General features: G+C 41.8%; 1 protein-coding gene across 1 annotated transcript in view; it reads left to right on the top strand.

Annotated features, from left to right (window-relative positions):
• Positions 1 to 12,487, top strand: part of Cpa6 (carboxypeptidase A6) — a 313,792-nt gene that overhangs the window by 289,598 nt on the left and 11,707 nt on the right. Inside the window, exon 9 of the mRNA XM_041667809.1 lies at positions 10,229 to 10,431. Within this exon, the coding sequence (XP_041523743.1) occupies positions 10,229 to 10,431 (203 nt within the window). The remainder of the gene's footprint in view (positions 1 to 10,228; positions 10,432 to 12,487) is intronic.

Genomic DNA, 12,487 nt, shown 5'->3' with positions numbered 1-12,487 from the left:
GGGGTTACATATGGTTGTGAGCCAGGCCACCTGGGTGCTAGGTACTGAACTCAGTTCCTCTATAAGAGCAGCAAGCCCTGACCCCTACAGCCCCATTTTCTAATATCTTTATATTCATACAATTGATGTATTATCGAAATAAAGCACTGCTAAGCAATTAGCGTTTTATCAGCCTAGCAAGCTACTACCATTCTTCAGAACATTCTTGCTAGATACTTTAACCACTTGATTCTTACAAGTTCGTGTTCTTTCTCTCTACTAAATATTCATTTTCTGTCTATTTACCAAATGAACTCTCCAATGGCTAGTCTTCGAGAAAGGAGTTTTTAATATTGAGACTACAGATCGCAATACACATACCTTCACATAAAAATTCTAGTTAGGACATCAAAGAACTTTATGTGTTCATGTTTTTTTTTATATCCTAATTTATATCTTATTTCCATTAAGAAAAAGCCACCCCTGGACACTGCTGTAGCACGGAAGCTGGCTTTCCTGCATCTCACCCTCATTTTAAAAGAATGGGACTCTTTTGGCCTCTGATGTTCTGTGCTAGCTGTAGGGCACAGCAGGCTCTTTGGGAGGCCTGTAAGATGGTCAAGGAAGCAGCCCTGATTACCACTGTAGGCTCAGCCGTCAATGCCACCTGCCTCACACTTTGTGTTGAACTTTAGTACTAGATGTGCCTTGCTTTTGTGTCATGGTTGACTTATTTATTTACTTCCTGAGACTACCCTCTAACTTCAATCTGTTCTTCTAGACTGCCTCTTCCAGGAGACAATGTCTCCCTCATAAACACGACACTTACGTCTTCTCCCTACCTTCCAACCTAACTAAGCTATCCTTTCAAAAATAATTTAAAGAGAATTTGGTAAAGCTATTTTCTACCATCTATAATTTTCTCAGAAAATTTTTCTCTCGTCTTCCTAATATTTTTTTTTCTAAATGTCATCACTTGCCATCTTAATTATACATGCACTATATCTGGCTTTTACTTGCTGAGCCTTTGTGGAAACACCAGCAGGAGCCACATTGTTGCTAGGGAGCCGCAGCGCTATTCATTGTTATTGTCTCCATAGCTTACAAGAATAAGTTTGTTTCCTAAACCTAATGTATCCTGCAATCCATGTTTTTCAACCTATGCTGAATTTGTAACCCCATGATGTATACCTACCCCTTTTGCACTGCTAAAGCCCTGAACCCCTATGATGACTCGCCTTCCAGAGGATTACTGTAGTTATCTACCCCACAGGCGGCCCTGAGTCTCCCTACCCTTCTGTCCAGGTGTTACTATGACTTATGTACCCCACAGGCAGTCTTGGGTCCCCCCCACTCTTCTGTCCAGGTGTTACTATGACTTACGTACCCCACAGGCAGCCTTGGGTCCCCCCCACTCTTCTGTCCAGGTGTTACTATGACTTACATACCCCACAGGCAGCCTTGGGGTCCCCCCACCCTTCTGTCCAGGTGTTACTATGACTTACGTACCCCACAGGCAGCCTTGAGTCCCCCCCACCCTTCTGTCCAGGTGCTAACAGTCAACAGCTGACCCTAAAAGGACAAGGGGGTGCTTAAAAGCCAGTGAGGTGGCCATCTGGCCGGTCTAAGTAAAGCCTGCTTAATCAGGGAGTCATGGAAACGGACTTTTCTCAGGTCTAACACCATCTCTCTCTTAACCATCAAATACATGCTCAAAGCAGGCTTTCCTTTGGGCCACCAACCAGTCCCCAAATGGAGACATTGAGACTTAGTATTAGTTGTGAATACTTGGCCTTAGCTTAGGCTTGTCCCACTTGCTCTTGTAACTTAATTTAACCTGTTTATCTTCATCTACATTTTGCCTTGGGGCTTTTTACCTTTCTTTCATCCTATATGTCTGACTAGCCCCAGCAGGGATGAGGGTGGGTCTCCTCTTTCTCCTTGCTCTCCTTGCTCTCTTCTCTCAAGCCTAGATTCTTCCTCTTTTTTTTTTTTTGGTTTTTCGAGACAGGGTTTCTCTGTAGTTTTGGAGCCTGTCCTGGAACTAGCTCTTGTAGACCAGGCTGGCCTAGAACTCACAGAGATCCGCCTGCCTCTCCCTCCCAAGTGCTGGGATTAAAGGCATGCACCATCACCGCCCGGCTTAGATTCTTCCTCTTACTTATTCTCTCTGCCCATCAGCCCTGCCTATCCCTCTACTGTCTATTTATTGGCTGTTCAGCTTTTTATTAGACCAATCAGGGGCCTTAGGCAGGCAAAGCAATGCATCTTTACATCATTAAACAAATGAAGTCTAAACAAATGTAACACATCTTTACGTAGCTAAAGTAATATTCCACAACAAAAGTCGCTTTCTCCCACCCCTCACCATGCACATAATAAAATCTGCATCAACAAAACAGAGGTCCTCAAGAACCCCCTCAAAACCATCCCCACACTCAGGGAGTTCATGCAGAAGGATGAAGGAAAAGGACCAGAGCAGTTTCTCAACCCTCCTAACGCTGCAACCCTTTAGCTCAGTTCCTCACGTTGTGATAACCCCCACCCATACAATTATTTTCGTTGTTATTTCATAACTGTAATTTTGCTACTGTTATGAATTGCAATGTAAATATATGTGTTTTCTGATGGCCTTATTCTGTGAGAGGGTTGTTCATCGCCCCCCAAAGGGTCATGACTCACAAGTTGAGAACCAGTGGGCTAGAGAAAGCACCCAGCTAGCAGTAACTAGATCTTATGGTTGATTCCTGTATCTTTTATATTATTTACACTGTTAAAGTAGACATTTTACTTTGGTGTATTTATGCAGTGAGGATCTGATAGAGCTGGTTCTACTAATCTCTAATGAACTAGTTTTCTCAGCATCTTTTACCAGGCAACCTATCCCCATAGTGATCCCTAATGCTGCTCTCCATGCGTGCAGCAAATTCCTATGCATGCTGCCCCATTAGTCAGCTAGTCTATTCCTGACTCTGTATCATTTTTATTAATGTACCTATACAGGGGGTTTTAATGCCTGTTGGGATAAGCCCCTCTCTTCTGCTTTTCTAAGGTTTCCCTGGATATGCATTCCTTCTCAAAAACTTCAGTGTTCTTCTGGATATGTTAACAAAATAAGCCAGATGCAGGAAAAAAAAAAAAAACTCTGCAGGTTCTCGCTCACATGTGAAACTAAAATATTGGTCTCAAAGAAAATAATTAAATCCTGATTACCAGAGGCTAGAATGGGTGGGGCAGTGAAGTTGGATATTGAGTACAACCATATATCAGACAGGAGAAAAAGGTTTATTGCTATATAGCCAGGAAAGTGAGTATTGTTTACAGCAACTTGTTATGTATTTTATAAAAAAATGTGGGAAATGGGAGTTTCTTGGTTCCAAACACAAAGCAATGATAAATGCTTGATGTAAAAATGGTAATTACCCTAATTCAATTACTGCACATTGTATTCATGTATCAAATTATTATATTGTACCCTGTAAATTGTGCACTTATGTGTCAATTAAAATAAGGTGGTTATGATGGTTTGTGCCTGGTTGAGGCTGCAGGATTACCATGAGTTTGAGGCCACCCAGGTCTAGAGAGTGAGAGAGAGACCCGACCTTAAAAAAAACAAATGAGTGAATAAATAAATAATATCTTTATTTACTTTTAAATTTTATGTTGTATGTATGGGTGTTTTGCTTGCATGCATCTCTGTGTACCATGTGTATGCCTGGTGCCTTCAGAGGCCAGAAGATGGCCCCAGAGCCCCTGGGATTAAAGTCAAAGATGGTCATGGGCCACTGTGTGGGTGCAGGGAATTGAACATGTGTCCTCTTGAAGAGCAGTTAGTGCTCTTAACAACTGAGCCGTCTCTCCAGGCTCTAAACCTAATTTATTTTAATTAGAGTTTGTAAGATCATTGTGTAAATGCCTCTAGCCACCAAGCTATCTCACCAGCCACACTGGCTTCTTTCTTTCTTTCTTTCTTTCTTTCTTTTTTTCTTTTCTTTTTCTTTTTTGTTTTTTTTTGGGGGGGGGGGAGATGGTTTTTCGAAACAGGGTTTCTCTGTGTCCTGGCTATCCTGGAACTCTCTCTCTGTAGCTTCTTTAAAATTTTAATCCAAAACAATCCTTCCAAATTCCTGAACTTAGAAAAAATTATCTTTTCATTAATAACTTCGTTTACTGATGAACCAGGAAGTGATATTTGAAACTGAGAACGTGACAGAGATTGCATCTTAAACATTGACCCCATGTAAATATAGACGCGGGTAAAAGAGAAGTTAACAGTGAGGGAGATATTTCTGCTTTAGTTTGCCAACAAACTAAAATTAACTCACTTGTCAAGTTTTAAGTCCTATGAACCAAAAGCATTTTCAGCTAACTTTGTGAGAGTACTCCATTATTTATAAGCCAATTTGAATAAAGCTCTTCTGGAAAAGCTTCATTGTGTATTTATATCATATAACATCTACCCAAAGGTAAGATACTGAAACGTTTGCTCAAACAGACCGAGATTATATAACCCTTAAGCTAAACCTTGTGTCCACAGACAAAGGAACAGGGCAGAGAGCAAATTTCCTCGATTGGAAATGAGGGCTAAGGCCTGGTGTGAAGCTCTGTGGTTCCCACTACTGGGCAGCATGAGGCAGGTGTGATCAGGGTGTGGGCTTGCCTCGCAGAGTTCAAGGCTAGCCTGAGTAACTTAACAGGACGAGAGAGAGAGAGAGAGAGAGAGAGAGAGAGAGAGAGAGAGAGCGCTCTAAGGGTGTGTGTGCAGCCCAGAGGCAAAGCACTCGCCTACCATGTGTGAGACCCTGTGCACTGAGTTCAATTCCTACATGAGAAAAGAGAGAGATAGGGAGAGAGAGAGACTTGCAGCTGTTCTTTGTCCTTTATCTCAGCTGTAGCGTTGGTTGTTGGCGACACATCACATAAGTTATAACTCAATAGAGTCTATTTTAAAAACCTAAAGTAATAAAAAAAATCTCTTTTTTAATATTTATTTATTTAGCATGTGTGCCTGCACACACACCAGAAGAAAGCGCCAGACCTCATTACAGATGGCTGTGAGCCACCATGTGGTTGCTGGGAACTGAACTCAGGACCTCTGGAAGAGCAGGCAGTGCTCTTAACCTCTGAGCCATCTCTCCAACCCTAAAAAATCTTTTTAAATTAGAGTTTATACTCTTTAAAAATCTGCTGATGGAATTTTTGTTGGAGTTTTACAGGACAGAAAGAGTAACTAGGGAAGAACTGGACCTTTATAATACTGTCATTATACTCAACATGGTCTAGTTTTCTTGATTGTAGATAGTTAAGATTTTCTTTATGACACTACAGTAAGGGGTTGTTTGATAATATTCATAATAAATTGTTTTTCCTATAAAGTAGTCTCATAAAAATAATGAGGAAAATAAAATTACACTGTTGTATTTTTAAAGTTGGTTTTATAATCTAGTGTTCCAGTCTCTTCTCCTTGAACAATGTGATGACACTAGGGATGTGTTCTACAAAGGACCTAGTTGAGGAAAGTCATGGGAATTTTAGAACATGGTACCTGTCTAGAGGAACTAGGTCACTGGGGATAGGGCTTTAAAGGTATCTTGTCTTTATCTGGCCTCTGTGCGAGCGGTGTGTGTGTGTGAGCGCACGCACGCGCGTGCGTGTGTCCCTTCTTTCCTCTTCCTCCTCTCTCTCCCTCCCTCTTTTCCTTTATCTTCCTCTCATTTCTCTTTCACCACCCACCCCATGAATAAACTTCACTGCCACCTGCTCTTCCCGCTGTGATGTTTGCAGCAAGGTGATCCCCCAGAACCCTGCAGTGGGACATGGCTCTTCCAAAATTTATGTGAACCTGGACTATCTATCTCTATGTGTTTGGAATGGCTTGGAGAGGTGAGGTGCTGCATATTAGAGGGAGCTCTAAGGCTCACACAGGAAGGACACTCAGCATCACACAGAGATTTCCTCAGTGCTGTGGCATCAGCATCATGCCACAAACAGCTTAAGAACACTTGGGCAAAACATCACACCAGAAAAAGTGTGTGGTAGAGAATATTCATAGCAGACAAGAAGCAGAGAGAGGGAGAACAAGAGAGGCAGGAGCTAGGGTCAGCATATCCTAAAATTCCCATGACCTCACAAATGATCAACAAATGAACCTGGAGGAAGATATTTTATATTCAAACTGTAATAAAGACCATGTAGAGGAGGAGGCGTTAACCGAAGTGACACGTCTATAAACCAATATAGTGGGAACCCAAGGAAGCTGCAAGTGGCAAGGAAGGACTCTTTCTCAGGGCATGAGGGGAAGGGCAGGTCTGCTGGTGTCCTGATTATACACTGCTGCAGGAACTGTGAAAGTATCATTTCTGTTGCTTGAATACAACCAATCTGCAACATTGCAGACTAGGAGGCACGGAAGCTGCTGCCATACTTTGAGTCGGCATCTGCTGTTTCTACTACAACTTCATTGCATAGACATGATGTTGCTGGATCTTATTGTTTCTGTAGGAAAACGTCTCTGTAACCAATGCTACCCTGAGACTTGTTTCTGCTCTCTTACTCCTGCCCTGTTCTCCACTGTCTGCATTTTCTCCTCTAATATTTTCTGCTAGACATTTCACAGTGACTCTATTAATTGTGAACTTGGATCCTAATCTTCTTCTCTTATTCCCAAGCCCCACACTTGGGTTTTTTTCAACATCCATTTCTAAATTTAATCAATATCCACATCTCCTTTCAAAGAAAGACTAGCTTTCTGGGGCCCGTCAACAGTCCATCGTGGAAATGGAGGAGCTCACCAGACCTCTTAGCTGTTGGGGGTGAGAAGTTATTGGCATTTAATGATTGCTAGGGGGAGGAAAACTCAGAAAGTCACAGCCATCCCTGAGGCTGATGGTCAATATAGGCAGGTGATGGGGGCTGGGGGAGGCAGAAGCTTTTCTTCAGTGTTTCCTAAGTTGTCCATACTCCAACATTAGTTTAATTTAAAGTTATTGGTTCATACACACAAGAAAGAAAGGAAGAAAGAAAGAAAGAAAGGAAGGAAGAGGGAGGGAGGAAGAGAGAAAGAAAGAGAGAAGAGAGAGGAGAGAGAGACAGACAGAGAGAGAGAGAGAAAGAAAAGATAGAAGTAGTAGAACTAATTTGAGGTTGGGAAGACAAATGGGATCAACACGAGTGAGAGGGAGACAAGAAAAAGTAATTGATGGTGAATAGAATCAAAATATATTAAATTCGTATGCAGAATGTCATAATGAAATCCGTTATCATGTATAATATATGCTAATAGAAAAACCGGAAAACGATGGAGGATTGCAGCATACTTTCACTCCCTCTGGTCCCCATGCTCCAGCTCCCACCAGTTTGCATTTCTAGGAATATTTTAGAAAAATTTTAATTTTTTGTTTGATTTTTAAATTTTTGACTAATATATATTATCTGCACACATTAATAAAGCAACACTTCTGGAGGAAAGTGACGCGTTCTAGAATCAGATAGTGGTGTCTACTCAGCTCTGTACTTATCTTTAAAAGAACTGAATTATATGCTTTAAAGGATTACTTTTATTGTAGTATTTTGTTGAAACATTTCTCCAGGAATTTTTCAGAGTATCAGTGTATAGTATAACTTTTGCAGCCTTTTATGCCAGAGAACATATTTATCCCACTTCCACATTTCAACAGAGTTCAACTAGATAACAACAACAACAAAAAAAAAAGGTCAAGATTCAAATTTCCTTTATTAAAAAAAGAAAAAGAACTTTGAAGTCAAGTGAATTGGTACAATCCTTAGGGCAGAGGAAAGAGATTCAAAAATTTGAAAACAAGCTGGATTACATGACAAAACACTATCCAAAAAAGCCAAGGGCTTAGGGACATAGCTCAGGGACGGCATACATACAAGACTCTGGATTTGATAAGAGCATGAGAGAAAAAAAAGACACTGTTATGATGGAGGAAGGTCATTGGCTAATAAAGGAACTGCCTTGGCCCATTTTATTGGTTAGAAGATAGGTGGGAGGAGTAAATAGAACAGAACGCTGGGAGGAAGAGGAAGTGAGCTCAGACTCCACAGCTCTCCTCTCGGGAGCAGACGCCTCAGAGAGACGCCATGCCCCGCTCCCGGGCAGACACACTCCATGAAGCTCCGACCCAGGATGGACATAGGCTAGAATCTTCCCGGTAAGACCGGTGCCCACAGATTATTAGAGATGGGTTGATCGGGATATCAGAATTAGCCAGTAAGGGCTAGAGCTAAAGGGCCAAGCAGTGTTTAAATGAATACAGTTTGTGTGTTGTTATTTCGGGTATTGCTAGCCGTGAGGGCGGCTGGGGTGCTGGGGACGCAGCCCCACCGCCCTTATTACTACACTGTTAGATACAGGAGTCCTGATGTTACTGTTAAGAACTCAAATGTCATGGCTGGGGAGATGGTGCAGTGGGTAAAGGGGCTTGGTGTTGCAGCAGACGCCCCAACTTCAGTCCACAGCACCACATAGCAGCCACAGTGGTCTTTAGTTCCGTTCCAGGGAATTTGGCACCCTCTTGTGGTCTTCTCTGGTACCAAACATGAAACTGGTATACACATACGCACATATGTGGGAGCGCACACACACACACACACACACACACACACACACACAAAGACAAGCACTCATACACAGAAAAATAAAAATATTTTAAAAGTCAAATGTTAACCTGACTCATTCTCTTTTTTTCTGGAATTATTTTCTTTCCTTAAACTTTATTGTGCTCAAGTGTTGATATTTTCCCCATCTGTCTTTTTTTTTTTTTTTGGTAAGTAGTGTCTGTTTAATTTTCCCTTCATTGTGGAGAAATTTTAATTACTGGTTCTTCAAATGTTTATTTTTCTCTGTCCTTCTAGATCCCCTATTAGTCACGTTGATATTTATTCACTTCTCACACTCTTTTATTTCTGTCTCATTTCTCCAGCCCTTTATCCCCTCTGTGAATGCTTCACACCAGCTCATTAATTTGTTCAACTGTCTGCATTTTAAGCCATGAGTTAAGTGACTGAAGAGGCAGGCATTGTTTTCCAGAAGTAGGGGAATAGTAATGGCCAACAGTGTGAAAGGAATTCACAAAATATAATTATAGCCACAATTTCTTAGAACAGCAATGCTTTGTGCTTCTTAGCTTTTTCCATCCCCTCCATAGACCTCTTAATAAGCCTGCTTTGTACAAAAATGGTTGTTGAAAAAAAAATGTTAAAAAATTAAAATTTGAGCCAAACCCATGGTGGCTCCCACCTGTAACCCTGGCACCCTAGGAGGCTGAAGGAAGGGCAGTTAGGAGTTTAATGCCAGCAGCCAGGGTTACATGAGACCCTGTCTCAAAAGAATATATATATATATATATATATATATATATATATATATATATATATATATAGTTTAAACTAATATATATATATATATATATTTAGTTTAAACGTTTTTATATTTTTAACACAGTGTATCCCCAAGATGAGGCACACCCTGAGTTTTTATAAATCAGTCTAGACATCTCTGGTCTAAAACTATCCTAGACTTTGGGTAGCTGTGTGTGCTGACCTACCCTTGCTCTATCAAGATCTGTGTATTATCAGACACTCTTTCAGATGTCCGCCCCTTCCTTTTGATTGGACATCGAGTTCCTCAATAAACACGTGTAGAACATTTCTCACACAGCTGTCCTAGCTGCCAGGAATCCAGCAGGAGGCAAGAGTTCCGCAACAAATCCTGACAAGGCAGCTCCTAATAGAACGGAGGCCTTTTCTGTGTTTCCTTTGTATCTCAGGCTTCTAGGCAGCGTAAACACAGACCGAATGCTAAACAGGTAAATATTGAACAGTAATTACCCATGCATTCATTGTCATGAAAAGGAAGAGCAGGTGTTGGAGGGCACATGAATGAGAAGTCGACCTGCTGCAGGAGATTGCATAGAGCAATTTCTCCAGCGAGAGAATTAACAGCTGAGAGAGATGTTCGTTCAAAGTGTTCCTTACTGCCTTAAACAACAGCACCTGGCTCGCGCTTAGGGTCTCCTACAGTGCACAGGCTTGAATAGCTCAAAATGGCCATTATCGATTCCTGTAATGAGAAATTGGATTACTTATTCAATAACATCACCAATTTTTAGAAATACGAAAAAATCCAGTTTAACAATGCTTGTTTGTGTTTCTGGTTTCTTCCCTGCCTGAACCCCCCCCCCCCCACACACACACACAACCACCCATTTTCTTTTCTGACCTGCAGATGAAGGAGCCTCTGCACACCCTTGTGACGATACTTACTGTGGTCCTTTCCCGGAATCTGAGCCGGAGGTAAAGGCTGTCGCAGACTTCCTTCGGAAACACAGAAAACGCATTAGAGCCTACCTGTCCTTTCACGCCTACGCACAGATGCTGCTGTATCCCTACTCTTACAAACACGCACCCATCCCCAATGTCAGCTGTGTGGTAAGTATGTGTTTTTGTATGTGTGTATCAGGCCTCATGGTGCTTCTGAGTCCTAGTGATAGTAGCGAATGTGTCTATTCAAGTATTTTATATTCATGAACTCATTTGTTCTTTATATATTTTCATGCTCCCATTTTACAGATGAGAAAATTGAGACCACTAAGCAACTAGGCTAAGAACTTTCTGAGTCATAGCAAAAACTCAGCCCCAAGTCTCGCTCCAGGATTGTTGCTTTAACTGCTATACGGCTTCCCAAATGCAGTCGTTTTAAACCTGTTTTACATTCTTACCACAGGTCATACAGAAAAGGTCAGGGTGGATTTGATTAATATTATAGCTTTGGCCACATATGCAGGGCTTTAATTAACTTTATTGAGTCAATAATTGCTCATAAATTATAGTCTGACTCAATAATTAAAAGCAAGTTTTAATTTTTAAGTGTTGTTTGCTTAATGCTGCTAAGTCTCTGTGCACATAGCTAACATACACTACTAAGGACGAATGGACTTTCAGGGCTAGATCGCATAAAAGCAAAAAAAAAGACGAGACGAAATTCTTTTTCCTTATCTCACAAATGCAATAAGCGACTCCCTACAGGGCATCATTCACTGTTAAGGGAGCCACTTCAGAACCCATAGCACAGGAAAGCCAATAAAGTCCAAAACGAAGAAAAACTAATAAATAATGTTAGAAGTCAAACTAGCAATTACCTTTGGGGGAAGGACAGGGATGGGGTGACTAGGGGAACAAGGAGTTCTGGGTTATTGCTGTTATTCTGTTCCTTGACCTGGAAGGTTATAGGCATGTGTTCAATTTGTGGTCATTTACTGAGCTATAAACGTGATGTTTGTGGTTGCTTTTTCTTTCTCAACTCCCGACACTAAATGTGTGGTGCCTTCTCCAACACGTTTTTCCAACACTAACTAAGGCGCCAATTCAATTTCAGTTCTGACACTAACTGCCCAGAGCAGCCGTCAGACTCCACAAGTTAATAATAACAAAGTCCCTTGGGATGGCGTCCGCTCCAGAGACCAGCTTCAAGCAGGGAGTTTCAACAGTTTTGTGTAACTAAAGAGTTCAAGGTTCCCACAACCTGCCTCCTCGGTTTCTATAATTTACAGGAACAAGTCAGAGATCCTAGAGAAATGCTTTACTTACTGTTACCAACATATTAAGCACATAACCCTGGAATAGCCAAAAAGAAAGCACACATAATGTATGGCTCAGCAGAGGCAGGAGGCCACAATGTTCACCTCCGTCCAGCACTACCTGTGTGTTCACCGAGGCAGAAGACTCCAGACTGTCTAGGGATAGTACAGGTTTCCCTTATATGGCACAATCAACCAAATTATCGCCCGTGCATAATCCAACTCCCTCTCTTTGACTGCTATAATAGGGATGAGGGGTGCAGTTGGCACCTATGACGTAGAGGCCAAGGATGCTGTTAAACATGCCAAAATGCACAGAACAGAACCCCACCCCTACCACAGTCCTTCATCATTCAATCCACAAGTGAAGAGTGACATTGTTTTTAAAATCTGGCATGGAGACTATCAAGATTATGGCTCAAAGGTTAAGGGTGCTTGTTGTTACAAACATGAGGACCTGAGTTCAGATCCCCAATACTGTAGGGATAAGTCCTACCCCTTAGGGGGCGTGTTTGCCTCAGGCTAATGTTTACCTATAAATCTGGCGATGCAGCGCACAGCTTTCCTGGTCTCCGCAGGAACGGTGGTTCTGTAAGTCTATTTCCCCATTAAAACTGTATATATTTTTACAATCTGTCTGCATTCATTTACGCCGTTACATTTTGGCGCCCAACATGGGGCTCGAACCCACGACCCTGAGACTAAGAGTCCAGCACTTTGAGGGATGGAAATATAAAATTGCTGAGGCATGTTGAATACCAGCCTAGCCAAAAAAACAACTGGGTTCCCAGCTCAGGAAGAGACCCTGCCGCAAAATGTGGCAGCGTGACAGGCCGCCCACACCTTCTGTGACCACACATGCATACACACACACCCCACATACACAAGTACACACACAACACAAACTT

Source organism: Microtus oregoni, unplaced genomic scaffold, assembly GCF_018167655.1.
Source record: "Microtus oregoni isolate MIOR12 unplaced genomic scaffold, Mior012 000017F_ref0000208, whole genome shotgun sequence".
In the NCBI taxonomy this organism is placed as follows: domain Eukaryota; kingdom Metazoa; phylum Chordata; class Mammalia; order Rodentia; family Cricetidae; genus Microtus; species Microtus oregoni.
The sequence above is the reverse complement of the archived record's forward strand: the minus strand, read 5'-3'. Positions and strand labels throughout refer to the sequence as shown.